This window comes from Oncorhynchus mykiss, chromosome 19 (assembly GCF_057628025.1).
Source record: "Oncorhynchus mykiss isolate SJ-2025 chromosome 19, ASM5762802v1, whole genome shotgun sequence".
Classification (NCBI taxonomy): Eukaryota; Metazoa; Chordata; class Actinopteri; order Salmoniformes; family Salmonidae; genus Oncorhynchus; species Oncorhynchus mykiss.
The window spans coordinates 64,327,930-64,343,565 of record NC_143040.1 but is presented as its reverse complement, the minus strand read 5'-3'; the positions used below and the strand labels follow the sequence as shown (position 1 = coordinate 64,343,565).

Here is a 15,636-nt window from a genome sequence, read left to right as displayed (position 1 = left end):
CTGTAATCATCCTTCTGTAATGTGGCAAACAGTCATCCTCCATAATGGCACCCCACATATCAAATCTTAATTTTACCACAAACAATAATTGAAAGCAATAACCATGACAAAACAATAATCATTTCAAATAAATGTTTAATAAGCTCAAGCATATACAGAACAATCAATCACATGTACACAGAGCTGCCCAGAGACAGTGCAGGTGATGACTAGGATTTGGCAATAGAGAATCCCTGGCCTTTATTCTAATGGAGTGAGTCTCAGTCATCATGCTTCAGTTTCCTAATTTTTCCCTTGTGACGGTCAATCTCACTCTGCAGCCTCGATATCTCCTTCTTGTGGTGGTCAATCTCCTCTTGGTGATGCTGCTTTAGTGCAGCCAACTGTTCTTGCTCTTTACGCCTGTAGAGGGAGATTGGAAAGTGTTAGGTACAGTGAGGACACAGTATGAATACAGGCCAGGCAGACTGCCACAAAGCCTCAATAAATAAATATAGTGTCAATTTAGGCAAACAAATAGGTCTACCACCTTTTGGTCGTACAGTACACAGTAAGTCACAACTAACCGGAAGTACATTTCCTCCTCTGCTGCCTGTTTCTTTCCGAGGGCTCCTCCTGCCTCTCTGACAGATCCTCCGCCACCACCTCCTTTCCCTGCACCTTTGCCCAACTCACCCAGCTGGTACATGGAGAAGATTAAGCAACAGGTGAACATATAAGAACAACAAGATATACATAGTCCTACTAAGGAACGAGATTGAAACTCGGTCTCAACCTTTAAGTCTCTACTGAAGACTCATCTCTTCAGTGGGTCATATGATTGAGTGTAGTCTGGCCCAGGAGTGGGAGGGTGAACGGAAAGGCTCTGGAGCAACGAACCACCCTTGCTGTCTCTGCCTGGCCGGTTCCCCTCTTTCCACTGGGATTCTCTGCCTCTAACCCTATTACAGGGGCTGAGTCACTGGCTTTACTGGGGCTCTCTCATGCCGTCCCTGGAGGAGGTGCGTCACCTGAGTGGGTTGAGTCACTGATGTGGTCATCCTGTCTGGGTTGGCGCCCCCCCCCCCCCCTTAAGTTGTGCCGTGGCGGAGGTCTTTGTGGGCTATACTCAGCCTTGTCTCAGGATGGTAAGTTGGTGGTTGAAGATATCCCTCTAGTGGTGTGGGGGCTGTGCTTTGGCAAAGTGGGTGGGGTTATATCCTTCCTGTTTGGCCCTGTCCGGGGGTGTCCTCGGAGTGGGCCACAGTGTCTCCTGACCCCTCCTGTCTCAGCCTCCAGTATTTATGCTGCAGTAGTTTATGTGTCGGGGGGCTAGGGTCAGTTTGTTATATCTGGAGTACTTCTCCTGTCCTATTCGGTGTCCTGTGTGAATCTAAGTGTGCGTTCTCTAATTCTCTCCTTCTCTCTTTCTCTCTCTCGGAGGACCTGAGCCCTAGGACCATGCCCCAGGACTACCTGACATGATGACTCCTTGCTGTCCCCAGTCCACCTGGCTGTGCTGCTGCTCCAGTTTCAACTGTTCTGCCTTATTATTATTCGACCATGCTGATCATTTATGAACATTTTGAACATCTTGGCCATGTTCTGTTATAATCTCCACCCGGCACAGCCAGAAGAGGACTGGCCATCCCACATATGCTCTCTCTAATTCTCTCTTTCTTTCTCTCTCTCGGAGGACCTGAGCCCTAGGACCATGCCCCAGGAATACCTGACATGATGACTCCTTGCTGTCCCCAGTCCACCTGACTGTGCTGCTGCTCCAGTTTCAACTATTCTGCCTTATTATTATTATTCGACCATGCTGGTCATTTATGAACATTTTGACCATGTTTTGTTATAATCTCCACCCGGCACAGCCAGAAGAGGACTGGCCACCCCACATAGCCTGGTTCCTCTCTAGGTTTCTTCCTAGGTTTTGGCCTTTCTAGGGAGTTTTTCCTAGCCACCGTGCTTCTTCACCTGCATTGCTTGCTGTTTGGGGTTTTAGGCTGGGTTTCTGTACAGCACTTTGAGATATCAGCTGATGTACGAAGGGCTATATAAAATAAATTTGATTGATTGATTGATTGGTGTGTTATGCACAACTTTTGTTAGAGAAAAAAACATGCCCTTCACATTGCATAAAGCTTTCATTTTACAATGGTAAAGGCTAGGCTGTTATCAGCATACAGTATATAGAAGTAAAGGGTTCTCACAGAGATAGAAAGAGGTATAATCTTGGCATCTGTGCCATTATGGCATCTGACAGCATGGGCAGTGACAATGAGCTATCTCCATTTTAAAGTAGTCAATTATTTTTCTGTTTGAAAAAAGGTGCAAAGCTAATATTAGTGATTAACCGCCACCTGCAGTCCTGAACCAAATCTTGTCATTCATATGTTGTGGCCACTAGATGCTGGTATCATAGTGGAGATCATTTCATAGCACCCCATTTGAAGAAGACAATGCTCTGATCATTGACTCTCTGCTCCCAAACCATATACATCCCAGCCCAGTTTACTACTTTAAAATGGTGGAAGCCTTCAATGGCAATGTCCATGCTAAAACTGTTATTTCCAAGTTGAGTCCTTTATACATCTCTATGGATTATCCTCACGTGACATGCAGCTGAACTAGCTAAAGCACATATTGAAGTGGGGAGCTTTAGGCACGAGGAACACTAATCTATGTCAATGCATTGCAAAGTGTTAGGCTATGTAGCCTCAAAACATTCATACACTCAATTTTCATGTTCCAATGAAAAACTTCCCCGCTTTAATGTTGACTGAAAAGACCAACATAATTGACCAGCGAATCTAAACACTGCCTTTAAAAAATAAAAACTCTGACCATTGTGGGCAACAACTGTAGCGTCAGAGACTGGCTTCAATAACCATTCATAGATGGAAGCATTCAACCAAATTCCACACACACATTAGACCAAAGTGTATGATTGAGCTGCTTACAAAGCCATTTCATCTTCATAGAACGGCGTCAGTAGAGTCGTTTGTTACAATTTGTATCAGAACGTTCCAAATACCAGCTAAACATTGTAACATACTGACTGACATAGTAACAAGAGCATTACAAATTGTCCAAGGCCATCGCGAAATCACTTGACAATTGAATACCACTCGTTTCATTTTAACTTTGGACTGTATTAGCAGCTAAACGTGGTGGTCTAATCATATGCGGTGCGTTTTTACCTGGTCAGATGCCATCCTTAGCTGTGTGGTGAGGAGACTCCTAACATCAGCTCTCAAAAACCTTGCCATTTCGTCCCAAAAACAACTAAAACTAGACCGTTTGCCCTTGTCTACCAAAATAAACCAAATTAGGGCCTAACCATTTAATACAATGGGGGTGTTTGTGGATGAGTGTGAACTGAGTCTTTATTATTTTTCTATGAAGGATCAATAAGATACAGCGAAATAGATGAGCATCTGTGAAAAGTGGGGTTTTATCAGTATGAACGTTTCAATAAATGGTGATCGGTCTCAAACAACAATTATATTTGAAAAAACGTTCACCCCTATGCGTAATGGTACGGTCTCATTACGGACAGTATACCAAAGATGTTTTATCATATTGACAAGATAGAGGAGTGACCGCTTTTACAAGGGAAAAACATGTCCTCAAAATGGAAGGACGTCTGAATGACGCAAGATCAGTTGGGACCATTTTATAAAGTCGTTTTTTATCAAAGTTGCCGAAATGCCACGTGCGTCTACTTACACGTGCATTCATAACAACCTAACCAATTCACAACTTATATTCGATAAAATAAGCTTCACTTAGAAAATGAGCAATTGCATGTTTTGTTGACCAAATTCGACACTCATTGATCTCCATACAAAAATGATTTACTTTCAGGGCGGAGTAAACTCCTTCGCTTTGCCTTTCTGATGACACCGCTATAGCTAGACCGTTTGATATCGATGGACTGCGCACTACGTAGTGGCGTCTGGAGTGGCCTTTTGTTGATTGTATTCGTCTACCGTGAGCACTTCTGCTAAATTATGGTTTTGATGACAACATATGCATGTTGTCAAACACACAGTAGGCCTACACCACAACTATTTGACATTTCAAAATTACATTTTCTATTTCGAAATTAAGGGATTGTATTTATAGCCTACTATTATACAAATTCAGTCATCAGAAAGCAAGCAGGAAAGCCATGCATGACTCTTTACCCAGTAGTAAATAATTTGGGTAACTGACATTTTCCATGGCCAACATTCCAAGTATCACACCTTAGAGGCAGTGTAAAAACAAAACGTTTGTTTTATGCTGTAAGAAGTGGTCAGTTAAAAGGGCAATCAGCAGGTGCTACAGCAATTTTGGGCCTTAAGTATATTAAGGATGTACCCATTGATTCTTAAATAATTAACTTGTGCCTCATTAGCTTAGTTCAACTGTTGTACTGCATCCGAACCCAACATTTAAGTTTGTTTTATTCCAATGTTTGTAAACAAACTAAATGTAACACTATGTAGCCTCAAAAATGTACATGTAATATAATGTATGGCCAGTCTTTTGAGAGTGGTTACATTTCTCCAGCCCCATCCCTCAGCTTTTTACCGAAAGAGATGTGGGGATTGAGAACACTTTGTTTCAGGTGCTGACTGCCACTTTAAAGTCAGTAATGAGATTATGTGGTCTGTAATTTACTGTAATTGGTCCCTTATTATGTGTAGACATAATTATTGTTTTGATAGCCATAATCTACTTCGCTATACAAAATATTGGGCTAAAATATGTACCCTCAGCCTGGTCTCATAGACTAGACGTAACATAGTAAATGTAAATCCAGGATACTCATTAGTATGATATGTTACGTTTGGCATGATGGTCACTAACAAAAGTAGGGTGGTTGGTCGGGGTGGGCATAAAATGCAAATGTCTAGCAACCCAAAAGTTGAGTTCAAATCATCACCGCTAACCCTTCCCCCAACTCCTAAACTTAACCCCAAACGTAGCTAACGTTAGCCACCTAGGTAGAATTCATAACATATCACATGGTTTGAAAATTCATATCATACGAAATGTAATTCGTAACATATCACACAAAATGGGTGATGGACATCCACAAATAAATACCAACGAAACACCAAACTAAATGAGTGTCTCAAATTTACATACACAATAATATGAAAAGCTCAGACGAAGTTGGCATTTTGTATATGACTATACAAAATGGGCTATATTACAGTTAGTGCATCTGTCACTATATGTGACTCTCACTACCCATAAAAAGGCTGAGACACAAATAGGAAAAGGCAGCTGCTGTGAGGGACTTTATTCACAATGCTGCAAGAAAAGTATGTCCTTCTATAACAAACCAAACACTTGATTAATCTGATGTAGCCCCCCCACCCTCTTCAGTCAAAACTGGGTTCACTATCACACACACAGGCACCAGAAGAGAAAAAACAAAACACAATAAAAGGAGTCCAAACCACATTCATATATTACAAATGTATTCACTTTTTCTCCCTTTGCCATTAAGCTATTCAATGATTTACAAGTATAGTATGCTCAGACCATTAAAAGTGCATTAAAAAAATAGAAAATGTGTTGTAAAAAGAAATTTAACCTAAATTGAAAATTCCTTTGGTCCATCATTGGCCCAAGTATTACTTAAAAACTATCACCACAAGTGATAGATCCCTGGGAAGTCACATGCACTCAAACCTTAATACAGGTAACTGCCAAAATAAAGGAAACCCCAACAAAGTGTCTTAATAGGTTAATAGGGTGTTGGGCTACAATGAGCTGCCAGAACAGCTTAAATTCACTTTGGCATAGCTTCTACAAGTATCTGGAACTCTATTGGAGGGACGCAATACCATTATTCCACAAGAAATTCCATAATTTGGGTGTTTCAATGGTGGTGGAAAACGCTGTCTCAGGCACCTGATCCAGAATCTGCCACAAGTGTTCAATTGGGTTGAGATCTGGTGACAGACGGCCGTGGCATATGGTTTACATAGTTCATGCTCATCAAGCCAAGTCTAGGTCCAAAAGGCTCCTTAACAGCTTCTACACCTAAGCCATAAAACTACTGAACAGTTAATCAAAAGGCTACCTGGACATTTGTAATTGAGCCCCTTTTTTACGCTACTGCTACTCGCTGTTTATTATCTATGCAGTCACTTTACCCTTACCTAAACTCAGCAAAAAAATAAGTCCCTTTTTCAGGAGCCTGTCTTTCAAAGGTAATTCGTAAAAATCCAAATAACTTAACAGATCTTCATTGTAAAGGGTTTAAACACCGTTTCCCATGCTTGTTCAATGAACCATAAACAATTAATGAACATGCACCTGTGGAACGGTCGTTAAGAGAGTAACAGCTTACAGACGGTAGGCAAGTAAGGTCACAGTTATGAAAACGTAGGCTACTAAAAAGGCCTTTCTACGACTCTGAAAAACACCAAAAGAAAGACGCCCAGGGTCCCTGCTCATCTGCGTAAACGTGCCTTTGGCATGCTGCAAGGAGGCATGAGGACTGCAGATATGGCCAGGGCAATAAATTGCAATGTCCGTACTGTGAGACGCCTAAGACAGTGCCACAGGGAAACATGACGGACAGCTGATCGTCCTCGCAGTGACAGACCACGTGTAACAACTGCACAGGATCAGTACATACGAGCATCACACCTGCGGGACAGGTACAAAATGGCAACACCATCTTCCCGAGTTACACCAGGAACGCACAATCCCTCCATCAGTGCTCAGACGGTCTGCAATAGGCTGAGAGAGGCTGGACTGAGGGTTTGTTGGCCTGTTGTCAGGCAGATCCTCACCAGACACCACCGGCAACAACGTCGCCTATGGGCACAAACCCGACGTCGCTGGACCAGACAGGAATGGCAAAAAGTGCTCTTCACTGACAAATCGTGGGATCTCAATCCCATTTAGCATGTCTGGGACCTGTTGGATCGGAGGGTGAGGGCTTGTGCCATTCCCCCCCAGAAATGTCCAGGAACTTGCAGGTGCCTTGGTGGAAGAGTGGGGTAACATCTCACAGCGAGAACTGACAAATCTGGTGCAGTCCATAAGGAGATGCACTGCAGTACTTAATGTAGCTGGTGGCCACACCAGATACTGACTGTTACTTTTGATTTTGACCCCTTCCCTTTGTTCAGGAACACATTATTCCATTTCTGTTAGTCACATGTCTGTGGAACTTGTTCAGTTTATGTCTCAGTTGTTGAATCTTGTTCATACAAATATTTACACATGTTAAGTTTGCTGAAAATAAACAGTTGACAGTGAGAGGACGTTTCTTTTTTTTGCTGAGTTTACATATTACATCAAACACGGTCCAAGCACACCAAGACAGTTGTGAAGAGGGCACGGCGAAACCTATTCCCCCCTCAGGAGACCGAGAAGATTTGGCATGGGGTCCTAATATCCTCAAAAGGTTCTACAGCTGCCCCATCGAGAGCATCCTGACTGTTTGCATCACTGTCTGGTATGGTAACCGCTCGGCTTCCGACCGCAAGGCACTACAGAGGGTTGTGCGATTGGCCAAGCTTCCTGCCATCCAGGACCTCTATACCAGGCGGTGTCAGAGGAAGGCCCTAAAAATTGTCAAAGACTCTAGCCACCCTAGTCACAGACTGTTCTCTCTGTTACAGTACGGCAAGCGGTACCGGAGCGCCAAGTCTAAGTCCAAGAGGCTTTTAAACAGCTTCTACCCCCAAGCCATAAGACTCCTGGACATCTAATCAAATGGCTACCCAGACTACTTGCATTGTCCCCCCCTCTTAATCTGCATTGTTGGTTAAGGGCTTGTAAATAAGCATTTCATGGTAACGTCTACCTGTTGTATTCGGCGCATGTGTCAAATACAATTTTATTTGACCACTCTGTGGATAGGGGCATTGTCATCCTATGGGGGCATTGTCATGGTAGCCAAAATAATGGCCTGTATTTTTATACATGACCCTAAGCACAATGGGATGTTAATTGCTTAATTAACTTAGAAACCACACCAGTGTGGAAGCACGTGCTTTCAATATACTTTGTATGCCTAATTTCCTCAAGTGTTTCATTACTTTGGCAGTTACCTGTATAACTTCAACAACGATCCATCTTAAGCATAGTCTTGACTAAATCTGAAATGGTGTGTATCTTTTAAAGTTCTAGTGTTCACACACACCTCTCATAATAAACAGTTGTAGATGGAGCCAATCGACCAGCAGGATATACTACTAATAATAAATTGATGGCCCATTCGCTGTACATCCTATTGACACTTGATATTTTTTTCTCAACCCCCCCCCCCTAAAATGGATTGGATAGGGATAGTTCCACCCCTACTGGCCAGGGATAGTTCCACCCCTACTGGCCAGGGATAGTTCCACCCCTACTGGCCAGGGATAGTTCCACCCCTACTGGCCAGGGATAGTTCCACCCCTACTGGCCAGGGATAGTTCCACCCCTACTGGCCAGGGATAGTTCCACCCCTACAGGCCAGGGATAGTTCCACCCCTACAGGCCAGGGATAGTTCCACCCCTACTGGCCAGGGATAGTTCCACCCCTACTGGCCAGGGATAGTTCCACCCCTACTGGCCAGGGATAGTTCCACCCCTACTGGCCAGGGATAGTTCCACTACTGTACAACGAGGTTTTATGAGAAAACATTTGGAATGACAAATTCTTAGGGGAGTAAATGAAATTCAAATAAAACTTCAGTAAAAATTTAAACCTTGCTGAAATATGAGAAATCCTTGATCAATGTGACCTGTACTAGTGGCAAGTGCTTAAACTAAAAATGTTTGGGTAATTATTTATGCCCACAATGGTATTGCATGTTCATGTTTGCCTATGTTACGGATGTCACGCCGCTTGCTTAGTGAGTACAGGTTCCTCCCGATTCGGCTCGCACTGAGCTCCGAACTCAGGACCTATGCCTGGCTAGCACACGTGACCGCTCTCCTTGACAACTTACCAACCGTTTGAGCTATCGGGAAAATGTATAAATCGATAGCTCCATCGGCGACATGTCAAGCTAGCTGTGAGCTTATGGTACATTCTTAACTCCATTACACCTAGAATAAGCATAGCCGATAGATCTGGTCTCACACTAGATTTCTGAAAACTTTTGGTATTTTGCAAGTTTGAAACTGGGGAAAAAATTTTAACCAAAAAAGGAACATAATGGCAGGGATAAAGGAGAACAAAAATAGGGAAACAGAGAGGAAAATAGGGGAGACTACATTAGAGTGCCAGAAGAGGCATGTGGAGACCCTTTGGGAGAGGCAGCGGGCGTGGCTCTCCTTTTGGGACTCATCAGTCCTGCTTGGTGCTTCCCAGGGCCCGTAGGCGCTCCAGGAGGGGAGGGTGGGAGTAGTGCCACATGGAAAAGAGCCAGTCAGCCACAGGGAAGCCCAGGTTGTCTTTGTTGAGCTTGATGAGTGCAGAGCAGAGCTCCGAGGCTCGACCCATGCCCCGTGCAAAGGAGTCCGCCTGGAACTCAAACCTGCGGCTCAGGACAGTCAGACAGAAGGACAGGACCTGGAGGTAAGAATGGGAGAAATGTCAGTTTTCCTCAGCGGGCTGTAGCAGGTACTCATCTGCTAAATCACCATCTCAAAAACACTTTCTGTTTAAGCGGAGTTAAGAAATATATTGTAGCTTTAGATGTATATTTCTTTGGCCAATATTTACTACTAGTATGCTCACGGTATTTTCACCAAACAAACACTGGACACAATGAGAATAGCTGCCACAGCACTTGTAGGGCCAACAGATAAGGCCTCCACTGAAGTGTATTAAGAGGTCACATATACACAGAGTCTACAAAACATTAAGAACACATGCTCTTTCCATGACAGACTGGCCAGGTGAAAGCAATAATCCCTTATTGATGTCACTTGTTAAATCCACATCAAAATCAGTGTAGATGAAGGGGAGGACACAGGTTAAATAATTATTTTTAAGCCATGGACGTTAAGACATGGATTGTGTCTTTGTGCCATTCAGAGGGTGTATGGGGAAGACAAAACACTTAAATGCCTTTGAAAGGGGTACGGTAGTAGGGGCCAGATGCACCGGTATGAGTCAAGAACTGCAACGCTGCTGGGTTTTTCACTCTCAACAATTTTCTGTGTGTATCAATGATCTACCACCCAAAGGACATTCAGCCAACTTGACAACTGTGGGAAGCATTGGAGTCATCATGGGCCAGCATTCCTGTGGAACGCTTTCGACACCTTGTAGAGCATGCCCTGACGAATTGAGTCTGTTCTAAAGACAGAAGGGGGATGCAACTGAGTATTAGGAAGATGGTCTTAATGTTTTGTCCACTCAAGTGTAAATGCATTGTTTAGGAGATGGAGTCACTCACCTCATTGTATGGGGAGAAGATGAACTGGAATATGATCATCAACCCAATCAAAGTGGGCTGGCTGTTATAGAAACCAAAGGCCATGAACAGCTCCTTCTGTCCAATTAGCACAGCAAAGAGGAAGAAGCACAGGAAGGAGTTCATCTGCAAGGACAGAGGCAGGGGAGAAAATTGTATCGATGACATTTCTGCATCAACATGAAAGTGGCCTATTGGTATAGAGGTGACGTGCAGATGCATATCAAGGGAATTCCCAAACAAACCTGACTGATTACTATGTTTTTCACAGTGTGGCCCAACTTCCAATGGCCAAGCTCGTGGCCCAACACCGCCAAGACCTCTGGATTGTTGCAGCCTTGCTTCTTGTTCTGAAAAAAAAAAAAAAAAAAGTTAGAACATAACTGGTTTGATTTTTAAAATAATTATGCATGAAATATTGACTACAACTTCTAGTACACCATGTTAAGTTTCTATGATAGGACCACCACAACAAATTAGATGTATAACATGAAAGTTGTTATGTGCTGGCAGTGCTCTAACCAAGACTACAGGAATGGTATGTATGGCCGAAGTGGTGCTCAGTAATACTGGAGACCTTTGAAGAAGAAGCTTGCTTCAGCAATAAATATTATTGAATGGAATCAAGTTGCCTTCCTGAATCTTTTTTCAATATTGTATAACATTTTGACACCCAGTTCTCTGCGTAACCGAGTAAGTCTGACCTTGAGCTTGGATTTGTCCTCGGTTAGTGTGTCAGTCTCTGGCTCGCCGTCCTTGTTGAGGGGAGAGTAGTCCTCCAGCAGGGTGTCGAACAACACTATGCGCTTGTTCTTGAAGAACCCATAGAAGTAAGCGTTACTGTGAGAGGAACGCTTGGAACCTGGAAGAGTAGGTCAAAATGGATCATTACAATACAACTTTATAGTCCATAAGTAACAGCGAACATCGGAAAGGTGTTTCTGCTATGTTTTCAACCCCCACACATCACCACACACAGTTGAGACGAACACAGGGTCAAGCTGCAGAGTAGCGCCCATTATGCCTTGCTCTCCTCTGATGTTAAACAATTATAGATACAGTCTAAGGTGTTACATCTTTGGGACAAAACAAGTTATTACCTTCTACAACATAGACCTTAGTGAGAGGGAAACTGATAGACTTCGACATGCTTTCAATCTCTTCCTTCAGCTCACCCTCTGGCAAAGGGGTGAACTTGTCAAATAGGGGCGCAATGTAGTCCGCATAGATGGTCACCAGAACCTAGGAGAGAGAAGGAACGACCAGAAAGAAATACATTTGTAATCTATTAGGATATATTGGAAATTAGTTAAGCTCCATTAATTCCTCTTTAGAGCCTAAACAACTGTTGTTTGAATATTCCCATCCAGCCAGTTACGAGGTGAAAGGACTGACAAGCGAGACAGCCAGTGTGAAGAGCCAGGCGTAGATGAAGAAGAAGTCTCCACCAATCTTGATGATGTAGAGGAGCAGTGAGGTCACAGGCAACAAGATACACTGGGTCACAATAAACTTCTTTACAGCATCCTTTAGGAAGAACCCCAGCGTCTGGAAGGAGGACCATAGACAACAAATAAACGGTGTTACAAACCATGCCAGTGAAAAAAAAAAAGTGTAATTGATTCAATCTAGGAAACTGTCTGTATAATAAGAATGTCCTCAGAAAGTTGACAGTCTACCTGCTGGTTGAAGCCATGCTTCTCCTCAATAACAAAGGTGTTGTAGATACTCCAGGGAAGGCCAGTGAATGCACTGAACAGGGTTGCTAGTATCAGAAACGAAAGAGACTGGAAGATCTAAAAGAAAAGACAGAGCCACGGAATGATTCAAGAAAATTGCCAAAACATTTGTAATACTGGACTGCCTATTTTAACCGTGGACCATGCACACACCTCATACTCTGGACCCAATCCAAAACGAGCAGTCACTGTCCCAGCAACTTTCCAAACGAAAGGGATTCCACCAAACAGCAGGATCAGCTATGAGAGAACACAGCAGTGTTATATCGGGGAAAAATGAAATTCCCTCTGTGTGGAGGTGATACTCTCTGTCAGCAGATAAATTGAGGTAGACAACTAGGTTGTAATATAGCAAAGTAGGTCCTAACAAATCAATGGATATTTTAGTTGTACCCACCGTCCCCTCAGTTTCTGAATACAGTCCAGACCAGAAACTGAAGTTGCTCTTGTCCAGTTGATAAAGGCGTGACTTCTCAAAGGTATCTGTGTCCATGATCTTTCCCAACTCTTGTGGTACGTGCATGGTCAACCTGTATATTCTCCGCTGGGTGTTAGAAGAGACACTTAAACATATGTTTATATTCAACATAGCTAATCAAAAAAAAGAACTGTCCATGTTACAGAATGATTAGTGGGGCCTCGAGTTGCAGTAGGGCAATTCCATGTTTGCGGAATTACACCAAACAAAAACTATTGATTTCAAAGTTTAACAAACCATATAACTCTACTCACAATGAGTACTTTAAACAATTGACACAGTAAATAAAATAACATTTACTGGAAAAACTGCAGATGCAAAGTTTGGTAACAGAATTAAGGTAACTTCTCCCTCAGTTTTATTATGTTACCAAACGTTGTATGTGCAAAGCAAAGTTCTTTCTGTAAAAAAATAAAAACAAATCTGTGGAAATTGTTAAAAGTAGTTATTGTGGATAGAATTGGTTAACCTTTGAAATCAATGGTTTTTGTTTCGATGTTTTATTTTATTTAACTAGGCAGTTAATTCTTATGACGGGCTACACCGGTCAAACCCGGCCGACGCTGGGCCAATTGTGTGCCGGCTGTGATACAGTCTGGATTCGAACCAGGGTGTCTGTAGTGACGCCTCAAGCACTGCGTTAGATCGCTGCGCCACTAGCGAGCCCAGTTTAGAATACATTTTAGAGCGAAAAACCTGTCTCAGCGTAATTATGTTACCATGGAATTACACAGTACAAAGACGACGTCACTCCCGAAATCAGCTTTGTTCTTGGTAAAAATATTGTAGACAAACAATAATGAAAAGAGTCAGCATGCGGCTAGCTAGCAAGCATTGAAATGCAGTAAAGAAAGCCTTCTTATTGACAAAGATGACCGTTACGAAACAAAGTAAAGTTCAACAATTACCTGTCTGTAGGCAAGGTAGGCCTCCCATAGATACACCGTCCATGAGAACACCAGAACAGCATAAAATATCTTATTTTCGATTGGTAGGTTAAGTATTGTTTCCATCTTTATTCTGGCCTTGGTCTCTTTTTAAAGTTAGCAAGCTAGCATGTGTTGCTAGTTGGACTCACTGGTTGAACAGCCGCCCGTTCACACGCCTTCCAGGCTTTATTCAGAAGATACAACTGTTTATATTTAAATAACTTAGTATGGTTTATATCCCCAGATTAAATTGACTAGCATTCACCAGTCCACTCAAAATGATAGCAAGCTCATTCGCATCCAGTTTCCATTCATACTAAATGTTCTTCTTCGATAACGTTCAACGGCGGTTGCCATGCTAAATGTCAGTGCAGCAGTTAATTTTGTTCCCAGTGAAACTGAACCAGTCTTCTAAATAACTAAGGTTCCATGGTCACTGTATTATCTCTCAAAATATACTGAACAAAAATATAAACGCAACAATTTAAAAGATTTTACTGAGTTACAGTTCATATAAGGAAATCAGACTATTTAAATAAATTAGACCCTAACCTATGGATTTCACATGACTGGTCAGGGGTGCAGCCATGGGTGGGCCTGGGAGGGCATATGCCCACCCACTTGGCAGCCAGGCCCAACCACTGGTGGGCCAGGCCCAGGCAAACATAATTCGTTTTTCCCCACTAAAGGGCTTTATTACAGACAGAAATACTCCTCAAAATGCATGTGTGTGTGTGTGTTTTGTGTGTGTGGGTGGGTGTGTAGGAGTGTTAGTGTAGTATGTGTGAGTGTGTGGTTAGAGTCCAGTGACTATACATCGAGCCTGTGCAAGAGAGTCAGTGCAAGAAATAAGAATAAATTATAATAAAATAAGGGGGTCAATGCAAATAGTCATTTGATTAACCGTTCAGCAGTCTTATGGCTTGGGTGTAGAAGCTGTTAAGAAGCCTTTTGGTTCCAGACTTGGCACTCCAGTACTGCTTGCCGTGCGGTAGCAGAGAGAACAGTCTATGGGTGGCTGGAGTCTTTGACAATTTTTCCTCTGACACCACCTGATATAGAGGTACTGGATGGCAGGAAGATCGGCCACAGTGATGTAATGGGCCGTACCCACTATCCTCTGTAGCGCCTTGCGGTCGGATGCCAAGTAGTTACCATACCAAGCGGTGAAGCAACCACTCAGGATGCTCTCGATGGTACAGATGTATAACTTTTGAGGTCCCATGACAAATCTTTTCAGCCTCCTGAGGAGGAATAGGCATTGCCATGCCCTCTTCATGACTGTCTTGGTGTGTTTGGACTATGATAGGTCCTTAGTAATGTTGACACCAAGGAACTTGAAGCTCTCGACCCGCTCCACTACAGCCCCGTAGATGTGAATGGTGGCATACTCGGCCCTCCTATCCTGTAGTCCACGTTCAGCTCCTTTGTCTTGCTTACGTTGAGGGAGAGGTTGTTGCCCTGCACCACATTGCCAGACCTCTGACCTCCTCCCTATCGGCAGTGTCGTTGATCAGTCTTACCACCAGTGTCGTCTGCAAACGTAATGATGGTGTTGGAGTTGTGCGTGGCCACGCAGTCGTAGGTGAACAGGGAGAACAGGAGGGGATTAAGCACGCACCCCTGAGGGGCCACCATGTTGAGGGTCAGCGTGGCGGATGTGTTGTTGCCTACCCTTACCACCTGAGGGAGGCCCTTCCGGAAGTCCAGGATCCAGTTGCAGAGGGAGATGTTCAGTCCCACGGTCCTTAGCATAGTGATGAGCTTGGAGGGCACTATGGTGTTGAACGCTAAGCTATAGTCAATGAACAGTATTCTCATGTAGGTGTACCTTTTGTCCAAGTGTGAAAGGGCAGTGTGGAGAGACCGCGTCATCTGTGGATCTGGAGTGGGTCCAGGGTTTCTGAGATGATGGTGTTGATGTGAGCCATGACCAGCCTTTGAAATCATTTCAAGGCTACAGATGTAAGTGCTACGGGGAAGTAGTCAATTAGGTAGTTTACCTTGGCATTCTTGGGCACAGGGACTATGGTGGTCTGCTTGAAACAGGGTCCGGGAGTTGTTGAAAATGTCAGTGCAGGGCCTCCGAAGTGGCGCAGCGGTCTAAGGCACTGCATCGCATCACTACAGAC

General features: G+C 43.5%; 2 protein-coding genes across 2 annotated transcripts; both read right to left on the bottom strand.

The window, feature by feature from the left end:
• Nucleotides 1-115: 115 nt before the first annotated feature.
• On the bottom strand, nucleotides 116-3,343 carry atp5if1b (ATP synthase inhibitory factor subunit 1b). Its single transcript, XM_021574754.3, has 3 exons — nucleotides 3,186-3,343; nucleotides 567-679; nucleotides 116-402 (listed from the first exon to the last, which is right to left on the bottom strand). Exons 1-3 carry the CDS (start codon nucleotides 3,252-3,254, stop codon nucleotides 261-263), a joined length of 324 nt encoding a protein of 107 aa, XP_021430429.1. The 5' UTR covers nucleotides 3,255-3,343; the 3' UTR covers nucleotides 116-260.
• Nucleotides 3,344-5,266: 1,923 nt separating this feature from the next.
• Nucleotides 5,267-14,097, bottom strand: zmpste24 (zinc metallopeptidase, STE24 homolog). Its single transcript, XM_021574751.3, has 10 exons — nucleotides 13,484-14,097; nucleotides 12,495-12,641; nucleotides 12,251-12,337; nucleotides 12,038-12,154; nucleotides 11,754-11,906; nucleotides 11,459-11,600; nucleotides 11,063-11,220; nucleotides 10,604-10,708; nucleotides 10,341-10,484; nucleotides 5,267-9,508 (listed from the first exon to the last, which is right to left on the bottom strand). Exons 1-10 carry the CDS (start codon nucleotides 13,586-13,588, stop codon nucleotides 9,284-9,286), a joined length of 1,383 nt encoding a protein of 460 aa, XP_021430426.1. The 5' UTR covers nucleotides 13,589-14,097; the 3' UTR covers nucleotides 5,267-9,283.
• Between the last annotated feature and the right edge of the window lie 1,539 nt (nucleotides 14,098-15,636).

What these genes read in the sequence shown, in the direction of transcription:
- zmpste24 (XM_021574751.3), bottom strand. Translation starts at nt 13,588, where the DNA reads ATGGAAACAATACTTAACCTACCAATCGAAAATAAGATATTTTATGCT. An exon ending in TCACACTGGCTGTCTCGCTT is followed by an intron (nt 11,601 to 11,753) that starts GTCAGTCCTTTC and finishes TCTCTCTCCTAG; the next exon opens with GTTCTGGTGACCATCTATGC. An exon ending in TCTTCTCCCCATACAATGAG is followed by an intron (nt 9,509 to 10,340) that starts GTGAGTGACTCC and finishes TCTTACCTCCAG; the next exon opens with GTCCTGTCCTTCTGTCTGAC.
- atp5if1b (XM_021574754.3), bottom strand. Translation starts at nt 3,254, where the DNA reads ATGGCAAGGTTTTTGAGAGCTGATGTTAGGAGTCTCCTCACCACACAG. An exon ending in TAAGGATGGCATCTGACCAG is followed by an intron (nt 680 to 3,185) that starts GTAAAAACGCAC and finishes TCCATGTACCAG; the next exon opens with CTGGGTGAGTTGGGCAAAGG. An exon ending in GAGGAGGAAATGTACTTCCG is followed by an intron (nt 403 to 566) that starts GTTAGTTGTGAC and finishes CTCCCTCTACAG; the next exon opens with GCGTAAAGAGCAAGAACAGT.